The sequence below is a fragment of the Aphelocoma coerulescens genome (genome assembly GCF_041296385.1).
Source record: "Aphelocoma coerulescens isolate FSJ_1873_10779 chromosome W unlocalized genomic scaffold, UR_Acoe_1.0 ChrW_unloc_scaf_3, whole genome shotgun sequence".
NCBI lineage: Eukaryota > Metazoa > Chordata > Aves > Passeriformes > Corvidae > Aphelocoma > Aphelocoma coerulescens.
This window is the reverse complement of record NW_027184082.1, coordinates 2331671-2352840: the sequence shown is the minus strand read 5'-3', so window position 1 is coordinate 2352840 and position 21170 is coordinate 2331671. Positions and strand designations below refer to the sequence as shown.

Genomic DNA, 21170 nt, shown 5'->3' with positions numbered 1-21170 from the left:
GCTGGGTTGTAACTCTTAGTAACTTAAAGTGCATAGAACAACAACAGAACAACAGTGCAAAACATAATTGGAATCTATCATCCCTACAACTTGATAGTACCTAGGATGCCTTTAAACTAGTTCCCCAGCAAAACTCAGGGGTTAGTCAGGACATCTATGGTATGGAGTATCAGGACGAAGACTTACAGAATACAGTGCAGAACCTGAGTGCAAAACAGTGCAACTTAACTTAAGGGATTAACATCAAAATTTGCAGTAGGGGATTTACATGAGGGTGCGAAATCAGGGTCCTTTTTACGGCGTCTCTTCCAGGAAGCTGTTTTAACCTCCTTAATTTTTGAGGAAGTGACATAAGGTTTTACCCATTTCCCTGGGATCCATCTCAGCCCTTGAGGGGTAGATACACTGGCATACCCGCGTCCCCAAGTTACAAGTTCGTATGGTCCTTGGATTTTTTGAGTCTCTGGGTCCCGGATCAGGACTTCTGGATTCTCCTTCAGTTTCTGTCTCCCGGTGTTCTGGAAATGACGATAGATGGGAGGGTTTGGATCCTCAAAGGTACCATTCAGGAAGTTTATGGTAAACAGTGCTTTGCTGAGTCTGAGGACAGGTGAGTTGAGTTTGGTGGTCCCTGACTGTTGTAGCAGCATTCGCTTGAGGGTTTGATGGGCACGTTCAACAATGCCTTGTCCAGTTGGGGAGTGAGGAATACCTGTAACATGTCGAAATCCCCACTGCTGACAGAAGTTTTTAAACTCCTGAGAGGTGTAGGCAGGTCCATTATCAGTTTTTATCTCCTCAGGTATACCAAGCACAGCAAAAGCTTGGACAAGATGTTTTTCAACGTCCTTAGCTTTTTCACCTGCATGTGCAGAGGCATACATAGCACCAGAGAAGGTATCAATAGAAACATGAACGTATTTTAATCTCCCAAATTCAGGGAAATGTGTGACGTCCATCTGCCACACTTCACCACTATTAATGCCTCTGGGGTTGGCCCCCATGCCCAGTGATGGAAGCTGTAGCTTCTGGCAGTTGGGACATGTTGCCACTATTGCTTTTGCCTGCGTCCGCGACAGATGGAACATGCGGATGAGAGCAGGAATATTTTGATGATACATGGCGTGGCTCAGTTTTGCCTGTTCGAAAACTTGGGGGAGCTTTGGTAAGTTGGCTGATAGAACTATGTCTGCTGGCATAGCCAGAGCATCAGCTCTACGATTACCTTCTGCAATAAATCCTGGCAGGTTTGTATGTGACCTCACATGCATGACAAAATAGGGGTGCTCTCTGTGGGAAACCAGATAAATTAATTTTGAGAGCAAATCATAAATTTTTTTGTTTGAGATTTCTTTTAGGAGAGCATGCTCAGCTCTAACAGTTACTCCAGCTACATATGCTGAGTCTGTGACCAAATTAAAGGGTTCTTTGAACCTCTCAAATGCTCTAACGACAGCCGCTAATTCAGCTACTTGTGGTGATCCTTGGATTACCTTGATGTCAGATTCCCACTTTTGCGTCTTTGAATTTTTCCATGTGACCACGGACTTCTTACTTTTCCCTGAAGCATCAGTAAAAACGGTAATCGCATCGAGGGGTTTTCTGCTTTGAATCTCTCGAGGGATGAAAGAGAATGCCAGATTAAACAGGTCATGCTTTGGGTAATGATTGGAGATTTGGCCTGAGTAACTATCTAATGCAAATTGTAAATTTATATTATTTTGGAGTAGGTGATCTAATGCGTCTGTTGTTACCGGTAAGTAGATGCATGCAAAGTCACATCCTGCCAGGGTGCGGAGCCTTTCTCTACCCTTCATGATAATTTTTGCTATTAATTCTTGTGGCTGTGTGATGGTTTTAGGAGGCTGGAGTGGAAGGAAAACCCATTCAATTATGGTGAGGTGGTCCTGCTCTTCGTCCCACTGAAATATGAGGCCGTGAAAGCGTGGTGCCTTCCCTAGAATGACAAGCTTAAAGGGTAGGGAGGGCTGATATCTGTGTGCTTGTCTGGTGGAAATGAGCTCTTGTATCTTTCTGAGAGACTGCCTTGCCTCTTCTGTCAGGGATCTGGGGGATGCTGGACCGCCTTCCCCTTTTACTAGGTTTGCAATAGGAGCTACATCCTCTGTGGTGAGTCCTAACCAGCGTTTTAAATAGGTCAGTGTCCCACAGATCTGTTGCACTTCCTCTAATGTTTTCGGGTTATTATTAATGGTGACGGGTGTTGGGGTGATAGAGGTTTCTGTGATTTTGAGTCCGAGGTATTTCCAAGGGCTTGTTCTCTGCATTTTTTCAGGTTGTAATTCAAAGCCCTTGGCCTCTAGGGCCTCAATCACCATGTTAAGTGCCTGCTCAAGATACTGATTATTGGGAGCACACACCAGTACATCATCCATGTAATGTAGGATGATGGCTTTCTCTGCTTTGGCACGGATGGGAGATAGAATTTTAGCAATATACTCTTGGCAGAGAGTTGGGGAATTTTTCATACCTTGGGGGAGCACAAGCCAATGGTAACGTTCCATGGGGGTTTCATGATTAAGAGAGGGTACAGAAAATGCAAATCGAGGGGCATCTGCAGGATGGAGTGGAATATGAAAGAAGCAATCTTTAATGTCAAGAACGGCTAAATGCCAATGTTGTGGAAGCATTGAAGGTGATGGCATACCTGGTTGAAGGGGTCCCATGTCTTCAATAACTTTATTAACTTCTCTAAGATCTTGGAGTAGCCTGTATTTGTCCTTTCCCGGTTTTTTTATTACAAACACGGGTGTGTTCCATGGGCTGTTAGTTGGAACTATATTTCCTTTAGCCAATTGTTCAGCTACTAATGTTTTGAGTGCCTCTAAGTTTTCTTTTTTTAAAGACCACTGTTTAACTTGCACAGGTTCATCTGTTTTCCAAGTTAATTTTTGTGGATGGCACTCTGCTTCAGTGGCCTGCAAGAGAAAATTTTGATCTCTAGGGGTGATATCAATTTTTGTTCCCCACTGAGACATGGCATCCCTTCCCCACAGGGTGAATTTGGTGTCCAGGACATACGGACGAAGAGTTGCTATTTGTCCTTCAGGACCTTCAATTTGGATGGTGTATTTGGATTGCTTTGCAATTTGGGTACCTCCAATCCCTTGTATGATGCCCTGAGATTGCAATTCCCATTGCTCAGGCCACTTATCAAATGGAATGACAGTCACATCAGCACCTGTGTCTATCATTCCCATTATACTGATTTTTTGTGATTTGTGACGGAGCTTACATTCTATTATAGGTTTGTCATTTCCCAAATCCTCAGTCCAACAGATGGCTGGGATATGACCATCTGTGGGCAGGTATTTGGGCAGTGGAATGGCCTGTGCAATGACTTGACCCTTTTGCATAAAGTACGGCGGATATATACATTGTACAACTAGGTTAGAACACCCATTCTGATCCACTTTCATGAGTGTGGGTGTAACCTCTATCCCAGCAGGTGTTACCCGAGTGTCCCCAATAACAAAAAGGTATGTAAAGTCTTGCATGTGGTCCACATTCTGGAATGAGATGGGTATTACAGTCTGTTTGTTGTTGTTGAAATGGTGTGTTTCAGCACAGGTTACCTTAAACCTGAGTCCAGAAGTCCAAGTTGCTTTGTCTGCAGCCCTATTTTTGTCTGAACGCGGAGCTGTTAGGACGCGTTGAGTCACTAGTTTCCCTGCTGTTGACCTGGGGAAACAGTCTTTGGAGAGTTTTTATCAGCAGTTATAATCGCTCTGCAATTGCGAGCTACATGTCCCTTTTTCTGACAACGATAGCATATAAGGTTACCACGCGATTGAGTTTCTCCTGTACCCGTAACATTCTCTACAACTTCCCCAACCATCCCCACTTTTTTTTAAAAGGGGAGCAGCTGTGTTCAGCTGCACCTTCTTTGTACAGACTTCGAGGATGGATTCAACAGTAGGAGGAGGATGAAGAGGGAGAGTGAGGATGATCTGTTTGCAAGCATCATTCGTATTTACTTGGAGAAGTTCGAGTAGGAGCGCTTGTCAGAGGTCAGGATTAGGGACCTGGGAAGAGACAGCTTCGCACAAACGGTTATAAAAGTGAATAATATTTTCATTTGGCAATTGCTTGATGGTGGTATAATGAGAGTTAGGAGTTTGAGATGGTAATAATGTTAAGGCCTTTTCAGCAGCACGTGTGATTTCAGTAAGAACTGGACGAGGGATAAGCATTGCTTGTTTTTGAGGATTTGCCATATTATTGTCACCAGATAAAAGGTCTAATGTGATATAATTATTCTCAAGGTCCAGGTAATTATCTGGAGTTTGCCACAAAATTTTTAGCAAATCAGATAAAATTATTTTCCATTGCTTTTTCCACATCATAAAATCACCAGCTGTTAGAAGAGTTTGCATCAATGTAAGTAAATCATGAGGTACTAGTAAGTGAGTTGCAAAAGTAGCACTTAAAAGGCTCTTAAAATAATTACTATGCATTCCAAACTCCTTAATGGCCTTGCACAAATCCTTAATATTAGAGTAAGGTAAGGGTTTCCAGTCAGGGTTTGCTACATTGCTAGTAGGAGAGAGTGTAGTAGAAGCAGTTGGAGTTACTTCCTGGTAGCCATGGGTTCCCGGATTTAAAAAGGTATTTACAGGATTGTGGGAACCAGGGACAGGACAAGAGGAAGCAGGGGCGGGGAGTGGAGGCGCAGGGGCGGGGAGTGGAGGCGCGGACACGGCCGGAGGAGGGGAGGGGTTGGGGGCGGGGTTGTGGGAGGCAGGGGCGGTACTTGAGCCATGGGCGGGCACAGAGGGAGGGGTGAAACACGACGCTGTGGGGGCGGGGTTAGGGGCGGGGTCAGGTTGTGACGCGGGAGTGGGAGGAGATGGGGACAAGAAGGGGTTTGTGGGGTGGGGGAGAAAGGGATTGTGGGAGGTGTAGTTTGGAGAGGAAGGAACATCGGGGCCGCCATTATTGGAGACAAACAAACTCGAAGAAAAGGGGTTGGGGGGAGGGGTTTTTCCCCGGGCTGCGAGCACATGGCAATGGCTCTCCCTGGGAACAAAGAGATCAGGGTAGAAGGGGTTTTTTCGCGCGCTTGAAACATGAGGGCTAGAAACTGGGGACAAGGGAGTGGAGAAAAGGGGTTGGGAAGGTCCTGGGACGGGCTCCGGATTCCCGTCCGAGGCAGGGTGCTGAGGAAACACGGGTGAGCCAGGAGGACGATAGCTCTCCTGTGCTAAAAAGCAGTCTGCTCGAGCTGTGTTTACCAGCGTAGGGGAAGAGGGGTCCGGGACAAAGGGGTTGGAAGAGGGTATAAGGGAATTAACAGGGGTTTCTTGCAGAGGCTTTTCATGTACTGCCTTTTTCTCAGGCAAAGTATAACTTAGTAACAGGAGAGGAAAGAATTTTGAAACTGTTTCATCTCCTGCACGCCTAAGAGAGGAAAGTTTTCTCCCCACCTTATCCCAAAATTCAGCAGATCTTATGTCTTCGGAGGTAAGATTAGGAAAGTACTGAAAAAGCCATCCTACAAAAGATTGAACTAGATTTTTAGGGTATTTATGCCCAGTTAAGGAAAGGTAGCTTTGAACTTGGTGGTATATTTCTCTATGGTGTGCAGAAACTTCAGATCCCATTATGAAAGCAACACCACAAACCTCAACCCAACTCGCCCAAAAGGAGGAAAAAAAGAGAAAGTTTGAACCGGCACCAGCTTAAGACAGGAGCCCCTAAACTAGCAGGGAAATACTCACCAGAAATCTGGATTTTACCACAGGAAAGCAGGTCCGGAGAAAAAAAACAGGCGAGAAGGGTCTTCTGCTTTCCAGCCGTTTCCTCGCCACGTGGTGTGGGGGAGGTACAGGCTGAGGCTCTGGGCTCACTGTTACGCAAAAAGTAACAGCTCGCTACACAGAGCTGGCACAGCACGACGTGCAGAGCTAACTCCAGCAGACACACAGCTGCCGGGACACCCTAAAAGTCTCTCAGAACCGGAGTTCAGAGATAGCACGTTGGGCGCCACATGTGGATGGTATCTTTTCAGCTTTATACCGGCTAGCGCTTGTATTTCAATGCCTTAGAAAGCCTCGAGCAACCCAGAGAGGCAGCACAGGCGATCTAGCACTTTAATAGCTCTAAAATCGGTACCTGTATCAGCTGCAGAGTAAATACCATCAGCAGAAGCAAAGAGGGAGAAATATAGCTCCCTGCCCGCTCAATTCCCTGCAGTTAGAAGCCTTAAAAAAGGAGAGAGACAACTACAGATGTTCACAGGAAAAGCTGAGCCAAGAGAGCGGAGCCTCCCCTCGACTATCCTTTATTCGGAGAAGGGGGAAGGGGAGGACTGGGGGCGGACCCGGGGTGAGCGGCCAATCAGACACTGCTGAAGAGTTTGAGTGACATTGGTTTTGCCAGCGCTTCGAACAAAGGAGCTCGGAGCATGTGGCAGGAGCACGTGTCTTTGGGAGGGGGAGGGGAAGCTCAGAACAGGCAGCAACACTTCTCGCCATAACTGAAGAGTAGCTCCCTTTCCAGGGGAGTTCTGCTGGGAGGTTTAGGCACTCTCCTTATCTCAGCAGATGTCCCTCCAGGGCGGGGGCTGGGCATACCCCACACACAATAAATAGAGATGACAGGACATTTTGCAAATTGCAAATTCCTACATACAGAATCTCCTCAAGACTGTTTCCAAGGGAAGGAAACTTAATCTGAATCTTAATCTGAAGATGAAGCTTCAGATTAAGATTTTGTGAAAACAAAATGTATTCTTTTGCTCAATCTAATGGCATAACTGAATTGTGTTAGAATGTTTTGTTTGGATTGGAAACTTGTAGCTTCCCATGTGCTGGTGTAACATGGTGGTGCTTTGCTTGTAGTATTCTTAGTCTGTTTTTATTGTTGTGTGAAGTGCTAAAAGTACTAGCTATGAGGTAAGGTGTGCTGGTATTAGAATATTTGAGCAGCGACAGCCTCAAAATTATTTAAAATCCTGATCTGTCTTAGCAGCAAAGTGACTAGTGCTTATACTTGCTTACAGCTAGCCTCTTGACCAGCAAAATGCACTTGATAGCAGCTGGGACTGTAATTTTTCTCACATAGTCACTTATAGCTTGGCAGATAGCTGGATAGGTTGTGAGCTTGTTGAGGAAACCAATGTGATGTTCTTTCCTCTGTCTGCTGCCCACATACTCATGGTGTGTTTACTTAAAAGCTTGTGAACAGAACAAAACTACTCTTGATCCTAAATGGCTTATGATCTTTGTTTATCTGTCAGAGCTGGGGCCTGCTGAGTATTACCGCAGGCCTGGTTCCTACGGTATATCACCGTGTCCCACAGCCATAGGGACGAGGAGGAGGAGAAGATCCAGCAGGCAGGAATTGTGCAGCAAGATTGATTTATTTAATTATTTTACAAACTCTTTTATAGACTTTTTTCTTCTTAGTCTAATTGGACAAAGGATCAGCCACCCCTTGGGGGTGATTGGCTAAAATCCTAAAACATCCATTGTCAAAATATTTTTCTACTATACCATAAACAAGACTTTTCAAGGTTGCAGGTGGCTTGGTTGTTTACATTCCCTGCTACCTCTTCTGTGAGAGAGAAAAGTCTCTCACGGACTTAGAAAATAGCAAGAAAAATCCTTGCTAGCAGCATTTTTGTATCTACAGCTGAGAATTAAGCTTCTTACTGTGCCTCATTAGTGTAGCTGATGGCATCAGAGGAGAAAGGAAGTAGTGTATGTAATTGAAGCTGCTGTTTCAATAGCATCAATGAGATTTGTCTGCACTGCTCCATAGCAGTGTGTGGTCCAAACTTGTGTGTTATGGAAAATACTACTAGTAGGTAGTTCCTCTTAAAGAAAATTTTAGACATCAAGCAGCAGCACTGCAGAGCCAAAGCATCCATTTTCCTTACTGCATTGTATGTCCCTTCTCTTTTTGACAGGTATTCGATCGGTGAGCTTCTACGAGCACATCATCACAGTGGGAACAGGACAAGGTTCCCTATTGTTTTATGATATCCGAGCCCAGAGATTCCTGGATGAAAAGCCCCCACATGCCTGCTATGGACAGAAGCAGAAATTAGGAGGAAGTGACATTTTAAAGTTGACTACTGGGAAAGGTTGGCTGGTGAGTAGCTTGTAGTTGTAGGAAACCCTTTACACAGGAGTTTACACTGGTTCTTTTTGTAGTAATGGAAGCTATTGTATGAAATGTGTCCCAGTCAAACAGTGATCATGTAACTAATAACTGTAATCTTGAAAAGCAAGAAGTGCTGCAGTATTGTGCTCTATAAAAGCTTTATGAAAGGGTATTGAATGGTTGGTTGCTCAAGTGTAAGGCATACTAACTACTTTTCTTATGCACTGATTCATAAATTTTTATAGATTTTATATCTTTATATTTTCTAATGTAATCTAACTTCTAGTTTTCAAAACCTCAAACACAAATTCATTGTCTTCCTTTAAAAATGTGTTACTCTAATATGATACTCAAAGCCAGAGAGATTTAATTTAATTGTGTGCAATGTTAGAAACTGTCCTCCTGAGGTAATGCCATGGCAGGCACTTGAGTTCAATTTTCTGTATATTATCATAAAGCAGTTAATGGCTTTGTCTAACTTCTCTCCATTATCCTTTGTATCATTGTGATGTAACTTTAAAAACAAATGAAACTTGATAGCTTCCCTACCCTTCATCTCCCCCCTCCAATGTTTGGCCCCAATGTCCCCAGAAAAAGATTCAGGACAACTTTGTTATTGATCTGTCTGAAGCTTCAGGAGTATTAACAGAGAAGGTCCCGTTTTAGGCTCTGGAAACTACCTTTGCTTTTGTGAAACAAGGTTTTGGGGTTGTTTGGCAGCAGTAATAATTTAAACTTTCCTTTAACAGAATCACGATGAAACCTGGAGGAATTATTTTTCTGACATACGTTTCTTCCCAAATGCTGTTTATACCCACTGCTATGACTCATCTGGAACGAAACTCTTTGTGGCAGGAGGCCCCCTTCCATCAGGACTTCATGGGAATTATGCTGGTCTCTGGAGCTAATGATAACTCTTCAGAAATGCTGATCTTTACACAGATTTCCACTTTTCTTTACCATTTTAAAAACAAAATTGTGTGATGCCATTGATTTCTGGTTTAAATGCAAGTTATTTTTCGGCAGAGTTTTCTGTTGGTCTCCAACAGTCTTGTACATCTTTTTGAACCATTATTTTTGCTTTAACCTCCTTGATCTTTTATATGAAGGTTTTTTAAATCTTTTTTTAATTTTATTTACTTCAAATTACTCTTCCCCCACATTTAGGCTGTCTTGGCCATGTGCCTCCTCCTCTTTGCTATGAGGTAGGATTCCTTTCTTATAGCGTGGTTGCTTCTGGACTTTCTGTGAAAGTCTAGGGGCTGTGTGTCTGCAGATATTTTGTGTCAGTTCCATTACCTGGAGTGAGGACTACTTGTAATTTTAAAATATTAAAAATATTTGTAAGAGATAAAGTAGTAGCTTATCTGTAGAGTCTGGACCTAGTCTGGGTTAATCTTATTTTTTAAAAGTACAAGTCTAATGACACTTTATACATAGAGGAGTACAGTCATTTTAATATGTACTCATTGGAGCCCAGGGACAGATTCCCCAGGAATATTGCCCCTCAAGCCCAAAGTGCAGGAATTTTAAAAAATGCATTTGTATTTGAATTGTAGTTTTCAGCAGTGCCAAAAGAAAATTTCTCCACTGTTCATTTTCTGCTTTTCCCAGGTATCAGCTTGCACAACTGGAGTTTGTATAGGCTGTTCTGCAGTGTGGCTATTGCAGGATGACATTACATTGAGGGCCTGAAGAGGTGCTGAGAGGAAATGGGGGCTAGGGACATGAGTGTTCTTGTCCTTCAAAATGAACTAAATCTATCAATTTTCCAGATGAGTCAAGATTCCTTAGTATGCTGCTGTGGTAGCTCATTGGTTCTTCATAAACTGCCTAAAACCCAGGACCTCATTTTGTCCCAGGTTGTGGAAACTTTTCCCATTTTACCTGTTCTGGTTGGCCATCTCCTCTAATAAGCCAATGGAATAAATAAACTGGGTTTTTTTTCTCTGAGGTTAAAGAGTGCATCTTGGACTTGTCTAATGCAAGCTGGAAGCTTTCCATGTAGCAAGATAACTTGCTGTTAGCTCACATTGAGCTAGCAGCATCTGTTGTCATCTTGCTTGCTGTAGGAGAGGCTCAGGGTTTCCTCGAATCCCCTGCTGCCTTCTGCAATCAAACTCCCACAAACTTCATATGGGACTGGGTGGGGAGAATAGGTCCAATGCCCTTCAGGTCCAGCCATGAAGCATGTGCATTCCAGGGTAATGGTCTTACCTAATACTCACTAAAATGCAGGACTCAAGGGTGCTCCTCCTAGCCTTTTGGCAGACACCAAGCTTGGCTTGTTACTGACACCTCTGTTCTCTGCTGGGATGAATGCCTTTCCCATGCCCTGGTCACTAGTGGAGCAGTGTGCCTGTATCTCACTGCTTTGGTGCCAAATTGGTAGTTGGCCGAAGCTGAGAAGAATGACAAGGCTAGGACATGCTCTGTTCTTCTGTGTCTGCTGGAGATCACAGCCACCACTGTAGAGTAGCTCTAGTCCCATATGCAGTTCCTGCCAGATTGCCTAGAGCTAGTCTGCATATGTCTTTGTGGTCCCTCTCATCTTTGTATTCTATATCTTCATCAGTAATGCCAAGCAGTGAGACTTGGGCTTAATTTCTGGTTGGTAGTGGACACTTGGATGAAAATTCTGCAAGGAATGCAGTTCCTTCCCATCCTGGTGAAAATCCTGTTAAGATAAGATGTCTCCCAGACATGTACCTGTCTCAGAAGTATAATTTACTCACACTGAGCACCGAAATGGGTACTTCACAAACAGATCTTTTTGTGGTGTTTCATAATTCTACTTCCCTTGTGGGTTGGTTGCTTAAACTGAATCAGTTCATGGTGAAATTATAAACTCTGGAGTAGCAAAGGAGTGCTCAAATTTTATTTAGAGTTGTTCATTGTTTTTTAAAGATGTAATGGTGCCTGTGTTGTTCTGATGGCAACTTACTGCTTTGGTTATTTTAGGGGTTTTGAAAAGTGGAAGTATACAGAGAAAAACAAATCTTGGTGAAGTATGGCAGGATGTGTATTTCTAGGATTATTCCTCCAGCTACCATGTAAGATTGCTCTGTCACAGGGAACAGTTTCTGGTTAGTTGTTTTGTTGGGCTTGGTTTGAGGTGCCTTTTTTCCCCCCTCTCCTCTAAAGAAACTAGACACTTGACTCTAAGTGTCCTCTAATTCTGCCGAAACAACTAGTTAGGCGCTTAGCGTCATCACTGCCAAAGGAACACTGATCTGGAAACCCTACCCCTGATGTTAATCTATAAATTTGAAGCATATTCCAGGTCTGGGTGAGGGGCCAAAAAGGGTATTTTTATGGACTAAGCTTTAGCCTCTAAACATGGAGGCTGATCTTTCTGCAGAGTCAGCAGTCTCTAGGTTATTGAAGAGGTCACCTTGGCACCCCTGGAAAGTGTCCCTCTCTGCCAACTCTGATTTCCACAAATACCTCAGTGTGCAGTCCTAAAGCCTGGTAGTGTGAATACCCTTTTCCTCACTTTTTTTCTGCGTAGGAAGCTTTGGACAATTCTCAGAAGAATCTGATCAATGATGTAAAATTTCTCAAGTTTCATATGCTTCTGTGTATTCTGCTTTCATGGTGCTTTCTTGCAAAGATAACTTCTCATGGGGAGGGAGCCATCCTTGTTGCTGTATGAAAAGCCCCCCAAAAAACTGGGAACAAACTAGATATAGTGCTGCAAGAACACAAATTGGGCCAGAGAGAACTTAATTTATAGCCTGTTTCAGTGATTTTAAATGCTTGTAGCAATATAGCATTATAGATGTTACGTTTCAGAATATTTTGTGGTTGGCCATATGTTACTTTTGGTCCAGTCAAGGTTAGAAAAAGAGGCAGAGAAAGGTGATGATATGCCAACTGTCCAAATATAAGTCATAGGAGAAATAGGATAAAAAGCCAGGTTTTCTTACTTGAATTGATTTTATTGCCCTACTGGTTTAGAAATCAGTTGAAATCCAGGATCATGGTGAGAGAAGCAGTGGTTTCCCACTGAAGTGCAGGAACGACTGTACAGCAGGGAATCTCTCATCTCTTCATGGAGGCAAGTTGAGTGCACCCTGGTGTTCAAATAGCAGATATACCCCTGATACATGAAATTCAGTCTGGTGACTGAGTTGTGCTCACTGTCTTGATGTGCTCTGCTGAGACCCAGTGTCATTTGCATTTTCAGGTTGTCTTTTCTAATGTTTCTTATCAAGTTCCCTCCCTTGCTCTTTCCTGCCCATCTGAATGGTCTGTTTGGGGTTGCCTCCTCCACCCCAAATCATCCCAGTCTTTACTGTAGCAATATTGTACTTGCAGAGGTGACCTCTGTTGAGCAGAAATGGGCTTGCTGGCATTTTGTCAAGCCATGCTTGAGACCTTTCATTTACTTTATTTTAAACTGGGTAGACCTTTGAGGCTGGCTCAGATGGGAGAACTGGGTAGTTGCCCTAGTACATGCTTCACTAATGGGAGGATTACACAGTAACAGTCTATTTCTGGGGGGGAACAGACTCTGGTTTATCTCACATTAGGCACTTGAAGCAGAGAAAAGAACTTTAATTATAACAGACCTTTGGACTTTTCTTCCTACTGTTAATTTTTCCGTCATGTGGGATCTTCTGTGCTGCCAGTGAGTGTAGGAACTAGTTAATTTTATCACTCAGCTCTTTACAGTAGACTACCATGTTAATTTGGGTATCTTTGGATATTGCATTTTCAGTATTCATAATCACAGGTAATCAAACCCAGTGACTTAATTATGGGTTCAGTAATACAATTCTCTCTGGCTGACTTGACTGTACAAGGGAGAAAGCTGGAGGAATTACCAGGAATGAGGTGAAGAGTAGAATCATAGATTCAACTGGGTAGCAACATCTCAGTAACAATTGGGTGTTATGTGATAGACCTTCCTGCAGTGTTGGCTTGAGCAGAGAAATGAGGGTGGTGCTCACCCTCTTCACCTTATTTCTGGTAATTCTTCCAGTTTTCTCCCTCGTACAGTCAAGTTTTTTAGGGAGAATTGCTAGTGCTCTCCTTGGGCGCTTTCTGGGATTGTGATAAAGAAGTGAGTCCATTTGCTTGATTCCCTCATCTGTGCTGCTGGTTAGTCCAAGGTGAATAAATTACCAAAGAACAGTTAATAGGTGTTTGTTCCTAGTCTCAGTTGTTCATTTTCCACATAGATCCATTTTTAAGATCATAGCAAGAGTACCCAGTGATCTTACTGGACTGTCTGTCCACAAAGGTTACATTCGCATTGTGGGTGACTCTTGTGACTTCCTAATGAGGGTAACTCCTGAACTGCATTATGGAGATATATTTCCTGCCTCTATTTTAAGTCTTTGGCTACTTTAGGTATCTTAATCCTTAAGATACTTATGTTCAGTTATTCTTCTCCAGAATTTCATCCTCTTCGTTCACCTGAGCACTTGCTTTGTGTATAGCTTGCATCTGCAGAGTTAACAGATTAAAGTTATGATCCAGCTATGTCAAGTGGTGGTTTGGTGTCTTAATTTCTGCCCCTCAGATGAGAGGCACTTACTGACCTTGTGAATTAATATCCCTCACCTGGTGCAGATGTGAAATAAACCAGGCTTTGATGGAGATCACCTGTTCCCTTTGCTTGCAAGAAACCAAGAATAGATGGGCTGTCGCTTACTGCATTTTGGCAAAGCAGCAGCATCTTTCAGTAGCTAGGTGGGAGCTCTGAGATCTATTTGTGGTGGTCTGATAACCTTATTTTCCATAAACCCACTTTTCCAAGGTGTCTGAGAGGTTCTTAGCTTCTATTCCAATTGCTGCTATGAATAAATTACTGAACTGAGGTACAGCTCATTCCTAGGAACACTGTTGCAGAGCTATGCGTGATTCAGGTGGAGCTGATCCTCTGTCCAGCCCATGCTGAGCCCTGGACTCCTGTGCTAGCCAGGCATATGCTCTCTAGCTTAAAGCAAAATGAAAATCCCTGTGTGCCTCGCTGGCCACCCCTCACCCAGAACCTCAACTTAAAATGCATTTCTGAGTATTGCAGTACCTTCAGTAACTTAAGTCTCTGAAGCACAGACACCAGGAATTTGTCTGTGTTGCAGACAAGGGAGAATGGAAAGGAGAATATAGCCACATCTTGTCTGAAGGAATCTCCTGTTTATGCTCCCCCTTGCTTCTGCAAGTGGGCACTTCAGTGCATGTTGAGGATGGGCAAGGGGCACAAGAAAAATGGTGAAAGTCCAACAGTGTTTGGTATTGCTCTCAGAACTCTTGAAGAATTAAAAAATATAGAGGGGATACTTATTCATTGCTCAGGAGGTACTTGTGAAAGGGCTTAATCAGAAGCATTTTCAGAGAAATCAAGTAGATATCCCTGTCATTCTTGTTTCTTCATGTTAGTTTTCAAGGATTTAAATTGGGAAGTATCTTTTGGCTTGTGATGCTGGGTTTCTTAATGTGGTACTTGTGGTACTTGGCTAATTAGAAGAATGCTCTTGATAGAAAGGAATCTTCCCAATTAAAATTAAGTGCCATTTTCTAATGGTCTTTCCCTCTAGTATCCTGCTTACAGCAGTGTCTTGGTTTGAAAGAAAAGTGTCCGCTAAGGAAGGCAGGAGCCTCCCTTGGAATGGAAAATGTAACCCCCTTCCCTCCAAATTATTATAATTTTGAAATTAAGGGGCTAAGATATGAGAATAGGAATAACAATTCTTTACTAGTATATATAACAAGGCAAACAAACAACAATAACTATGGCAGTAACAACAAACAAAACCAGAAACCCAGTGACAGCCTTCTTGGCTGCAGGCACTCTCCTCTTTGGTGTAGTGATGGTCAAAGCCAGCAGGGGCGCTGGAGGCTCCCCGGTGGGCAGGGCAGGTGTGTTGATTCCCCTGCAGCTGCAGGGGGTGCTCCAGCGCAAGCTCGGGGAGCATGCGATAATGGTGGCTTGACCGAGATGGGAAGGGATGGACAAAAAGCTTGCTTCACAAACCCTCAGGGGCAGCCGATCCCGGTGCCCCAGCAGGACCCTTGGGAGCAGCAAACTGGAACGGCAGGAATGAGCACAAAATCCCAGGTGGTAGATGAGATGTATCAAACTCCACAGCTGTAGTGGGAACCCCGGGACATCTTGGCAGGCAGGGGGTGCAGAGCTACAGTGTAGTGAAGACTTGGAGCAGTGGCAAAAGAAGGGTGGGGGCGGGGTAGTGGCAGCCCAGCTCTGAGTGGGGCAGAGAAAGGCGGGCTCAGGATCCTGGGGTTTTTCCCCTGAGACACCTAAGCAGATGGTGAAAAGTCCCTCTTTTAGTGAGGTAGGGTGTTAAATAGGGTCCCAATGCAACGGCTGCTCCCACAGGAAGAGCTCCACTCACGGTAGAAGAAAGGCAGCAGAAGGCAGAACCTCACAGTGGTGACAAATCCTCCCCACAGCAACCGCAGCCTCTCTCCCCTCCAAATGCCGAGAGAACAATAGAGCTAGGGGCTGCACCCAACCCGTTTTCCCAGTCCAAATCTCGTGGCATCTCTGCCCTACGCGAGAAAACCCCAGGTAAAAGAAAGTAGCCAGCTGGACCCCTCCCCTGAGCTGTGGCCATGTCTTTTGACTCAAGTATCCAGTTGTTATTGTCTCCTAGCAACAAGTATGGTGGAAAATTCCTTAAGAGAAAAAGAAAAAACAAAAGAACTCCTAAAACCCCAACAGAGTGTTGTGGTCTACGAAAGCACACACAGATCTAAAACGGGGTGCCAGGGTTGGCAGAGTTAAGAAAATCTGGTCTGCCTGACCATTTCTGTACCTAAAAAAACACCAAGTAAAATACTTGATTATATACAAATTGTGGTCATTGTACTGAAACTGAGAGGGTGTATAAAACCCTTGCAACATAGTGTGAGGTCTCTATAGTCCTAGAAATTGATTATTTGACCTCAGAACAAAGATGTAGGAGTCAATATGTTGTTTTCTTAGGAACTGCTTTTCTAGATTCCCTTATTAAAAGGGAAAATTCAGGTGCTGAATCTTAAAATCTCATTAAACTTGTACTTTTTATTTGCCCATTCACCTGGTCTCCTTTCCTTTTCAAGGCCTCCCACAGTCTCAGGGTATATAAATCACTATGACTCATCCAAATAATGCCAAAACAGTCTAACCAGAGGTTAATGTGCCTTCCTCTTCTGGTACCTTGATCTTTGTAAAGTTATCTCACAAACTCATCACTATCTTAGGGTTGGGTACATGCACTGTCTTTTTCTAAGATCTATGTGTTGAAGTTGCAACAGGTTTGTACTGTTACTTGTGGCTTGTTCCATTTGTGTTAGGATGTGGTGTAGGCACAAATCAATACACTGGTTTTTCTTGGTATCAGTCTTACCTGACATCTATCAGTGCTTGCTTGTATGTTAGTGTATGCAAATACTGGATCTTCCCCATTGCCTATGATGTATATGATGCACAAACTACACGAGATGTTTTAAAATGTGCAGTGGTCACAACTTGTTGCCTGAGGGTGTGATGTCTTACAGTGAACTGTTTTTAATGTTTTTTCCCCAAATATATTTAATAAGATCTAAAGCCTTGGAAAAAAAAATCAGGGTTTGCTGATACTTTTTGGCTTTTGTTCTGAGTCCAGGGTCTGATGTTTATTAACAAATCCTGCAAATCCACCCATATAACAGAGCTTTTCTCAGCTTGATGTTTCTTTCACGAGCTGTGTCAGAAACAGCACTGGATCCTGAACTATCACAGAAGCTGTAAAGTGAAATAGTAACAACTCTCTTCAAATATTACAGTGCACATTTTTAACTGTCAGGTAAAACTGTTCAAAATTAGTGATGCAACTTGCAAATGGAACAGTGGGAAATTGCAGATATGTGAAACCAGTTTGTCTGCACATGGGGCTCAGTGTTCAATTACCTTGTAAATTGTTTCTTCTCTCTGAAAAGCGGGGGTTGGTTTTTTTTTAGTCTTTATTTTTCATACAAAGACATTACACATTTGGCTTTGTTTTCTTAATTGGCAAAGGATATCTTTGTTCTTAAACTGACATCTGGAGTTTGGGCTAAGTTTCTGTCTCATGCAGATAAAGGATGGTGTGATTGATACAGAATGTCTGTTCCCAGCTGTAAGGGTACTTCGTTCATAAGAGCATAGAAACAGGAACACTTCTTCATTTACCGTGGCCTACAATGGACATGTATATCCATAATTAACTGAAGTACATTACCACACTCTGTTGATCCATGAGACTACCTTTGTATTTAGAATCAGCATGATTAGTCATCAGTGTACTGACATTAATAAATTGTCATGGAGCTCTAATGTATGTGTATTTCCTGTGCTAACTGCATCTGTTTTCCCTGTACCCCAGTGCAGACTTAATCTGGAGTTCTCTTTTTAGTTCTTGCTAACTTTGGAGTTTCTTCAAAATCAGTAAGCTCCTGGTTTTATCATAGTCCCTTTTCAGAGTAGAACAGATTGGTTTAATTTTGTTTTCTAATCTTTAGCACTTTCCTCTCCTCCCATTTCTTCTTAGTTCACCTTTAACAGTAATTTCAAAGCTGCTTTCCTAGTCTGAAAAATATTGAGTCATAATAAAAAGAAAACCTGTAGCCCACTGTAGAAAGATCACTCTGTGCTTTTACCATAAACTTCAGTGGCTGGCTGCCTACCTTGGAAGGGGAGACTCCACTCTGCATAGTCTACAGAAGCTGAAATTCTCTTGCATCCATATTATACAGTGGATGTCAGCAGATCAGGAAGTGGATGTGCCCTGCATCTGCACCCAGTTTGTTAATCTGATCAGTGATGCTTTAGTCAACTAGAGAACTGGCATCTTTGGCTGCTACTCAGTGTTATAACTAAATTGAAAGCAAAATCGAGGGTGCATTGGTGACTTTTTTCTGACTTGGTCCCATTTAAAGACTTTCTCCACAGACCTTTTTGTCTTTTGCATATTTCATGGATTATGAAAAAACTGTGCTATCGTAGGGCTATGAGCTAAACTCTGTGCTCAAAAGGCAAAAGTTATGAGCTTTGGCCATCAGTAATGCCAAAGGCTGGCTATGCTCAGAGATGAGCTGGTAATGGAGTGTTTGAGCAATAGAAGCCTTGAGAGTTCCACAACAGTCCTTGCTGGACTTTCCCAAGCACCGTTCGGCACTATCCCTATTTAAAACCAAAACAGGGATTGCATTGAGCAGTGGAACCTGAATTTCATAGGTTTGAGAGAGACACTGGAGAGAAGAGTTCAGGTTCCATGTATTTTAAATACAACTTAAAACCAATGCAGCTATACTCAGATCAGCACCACTTCCTACCTTTCCCTCCATTTAGATGGGAATTCAAAAGTAAACTCAGCAATACATGATCTGGTTGTGTGCTTGCAGGTGGAACATGGGATTCTTGAAATTTGAGAATTGAAATTTCTTATGTGGAAGAACTCTGTGTGGGTGCAAGAGCTTGGATCTTGGATTACAGTTCTTCTGCCAGCTTGATAAATGCAATTAAGTGCTCTGGACTCTTCTGAAGAACTGATCATTTTAGGTCATCTGTGTGTTGCTTGACCACATGCACAATGTAACAGTGATTTTTACAGCTTGCTTTCCACGTCAGTCACAAATAACTCTTAATTTGCCGTGTGGAGGAAAACTGTTAATTTGATCTGGAAATGTGGGCATGGACGCAACATGGACTGGGATTGAGGGCACCCTCAGCAAATTTACTGATGACACTGAGCTGTGTGGTGCAGTCAACACGCTGGAGGGAAGAGATGCCATCCACAGGAACCTTGACACACTTGAGAGGTGGGTCTGTGCGAACCTCATGAAGTTCAACAAAGCAAAGTGCAAGGTCCTACTACTGGGTCGTGTCAATCCCAGACACACCGACAGGTTGGGGGGAGAAGTGATTGAGAGCAGCCCTGGGAGAAAGACTTGGGGGTGATGGTTGATGAAAAACTCACCATGAGCAAACAGTGTGAGCTCGCAGCCCAGAAACCAACAGAATCCTAGGCTGCATTAAAAGTAGCATGGCCAGCAGGTCAAGGGAGAGGATTCTCCCCCTCTGCTTTGCTCTTGTGAGACTCCACCTGGAGTACTGTGTCCAGCTCTGGGGTCCCCAACATAAAAAGGACATGAAACTGTTGGAGCAAGTTCAGAGGAGGCCGCAAAATTGATAAGAGGACTGGAGCACCTCCCCTACAAAGACAGGCTGAGAAAGTTGGGGCTGTTCAGCCTGGAGAAGAGACGGTTGTGTGGAGATCTCATAGCAACCTTCCAGTGTCTGAAGGGGCTACAGGGAAGATTGAGAGGGACTCTTCATCAGGAACTGCAGTGAGAGGACAAGTAGTAATGGGTACAAATTGAAAGAGGGGAAATTTAGGTTAGATATTAGGAAGAAATTTTTTACTGTGAGGGTGGTGAGATACTGGAACAGGTGGCCCAGGGAGGTTGTGAATGCCCCAACCCTGGCAGTGTTCAAAGCCAGGTTGGATAAGGCCTTGAGCAACCTGGTCTAGTGGGAGGTATCCCTGCCTATGGCAGGGGAAGTTGGGACAAGATGATTTTTAAGGTCCATTCCAACCCCATAACATTCTGTGATTCTATGTCTCTATTAAGAGCCTAATTTTCCATCTTGCATTAACTGGGTTACTGTGTTCATATACCAGAAAGGTGTTGCTCTTTGAAAAAGCATGTTAATGTATGTGGCAATGCCCCATGCACTTTTTAAATACCTAGATCTGTCCATTCTCATCTGAGTATCGTTAAACATGCTGTAGTCTGGCATATAGGTCTTTTACTACTGTCCTGTTACATAGATAATTGTAATTAACTGCAGTTTGGTTTTTTCCACTACTTGAGGTTGCGTGATCTGAAAATTGGTGAACAAAAAGTATTTGTGCCTCTTATTGTGTATCTCTAAATAAAATGTATTTATATAGTGTGTTGTCTTGGCTGATGGTTTCCTTTATTTTGTAATCATCCCACTGCAAGTAAATCCAGGGCAGTTGGGTTTCTCCTTGTAACAGTCCAGCTTCTGTGTGGACACAACTGATTCAAAGGAAACAAACTGTTGTTTTTCCTTTACCAGTGAGTGGATTGATATCCCAAGGGCACGTTCTCAGTTTATTCCTGTTTTTCATAGCTTAAACATCAGTCCTCTTCTCTGTATAGCTGCAGTAACACTCCTTGCTTCTAATGTCAGAGTTGGGACTGTTACACTCTTCAAAGCATCTCCTTCTTGTTCTTTTCTTCTGGTACCTAATTTGTTCTGAGGCAAGTTTCCTTTTAACCATGTTTTTTTTTCTAAGAAATACTGTACAGCACAGATACCTACAGGTGGATTAAGGGTTTTAGGGACACCTTACGTACTGAAAGTGCAGCTGTAGCACTAGATCTTTCACCATATTTTCATTGCATAGGAGAGTGAGGCCTCTGTCCAGCTGTCCTATTTCCCTGCCTCCTCTTGCCTGCCTAAAATTGGGAAGGTTATTTTTTGGAGAGGAGGAATGTCCTTAAAACATCGAAGCTTTATGTTGAAGGTTAAAATCACATGCCTAAAAGCAGCTCCTGCATCCCCATCTTCTTCACACGACCTCACCCTGTGGTGCTAATTTCCATGGTCATGGACAAACTGCAACTTTGTATGCAAGCTATGGGAGACCATGTATCCAGATTTGCCATATCTGCTCTCTGTAGTATTGTAGTAGGCATTACAGAGGAGAGTCTAAAAGGCATGTGAATATTATCCTGTCATCCTACTGAGCCTTATACCAAAACTGAGAGATGCAAAAAAAGAAGTATTCATAGCCCTGGAGACAGACAGGAGATGATGGGTTAGATGTGTGGTGGGATGAAGCTAGAAGGAATTGGTAGTAGTGGTTCCTGGCTTGCGTCCTGTCACAGCCATGGATTTGGACAAGCTTGTGCCAATCCCTCAGTGTGGAAGCTGTATCTGAACTGATTGAGCTGTGCTCTATTCCTAGAGGGTTATTCTTGCTGCTGCTTCTCTAACACAGAACAGGTCCTCTGCCAGGCTGATGCTTTTCTTTATA

At 43.2% G+C, this 21170-nt stretch overlaps 1 protein-coding gene across 1 annotated transcript in view; it reads left to right on the top strand.

Moving 5' to 3' along the window:
* The window catches only part of LOC138102861 (DDB1- and CUL4-associated factor 12-like), a 59164-nt gene extending 39064 nt beyond the window's left edge, over positions 1-20100 (top strand). The window contains exons 8-9 of the mRNA XM_069000612.1: positions 7934-8118; positions 8880-20100. Of these exons, the coding sequence (XP_068856713.1) occupies positions 7934-8118; positions 8880-9038 (344 nt within the window). The 3' untranslated portion in view covers positions 9039-20100. The remainder of the gene's footprint in view (positions 1-7933; positions 8119-8879) is intronic.
* The last annotated feature ends 1070 nt before the right edge of the window (positions 20101-21170 follow it).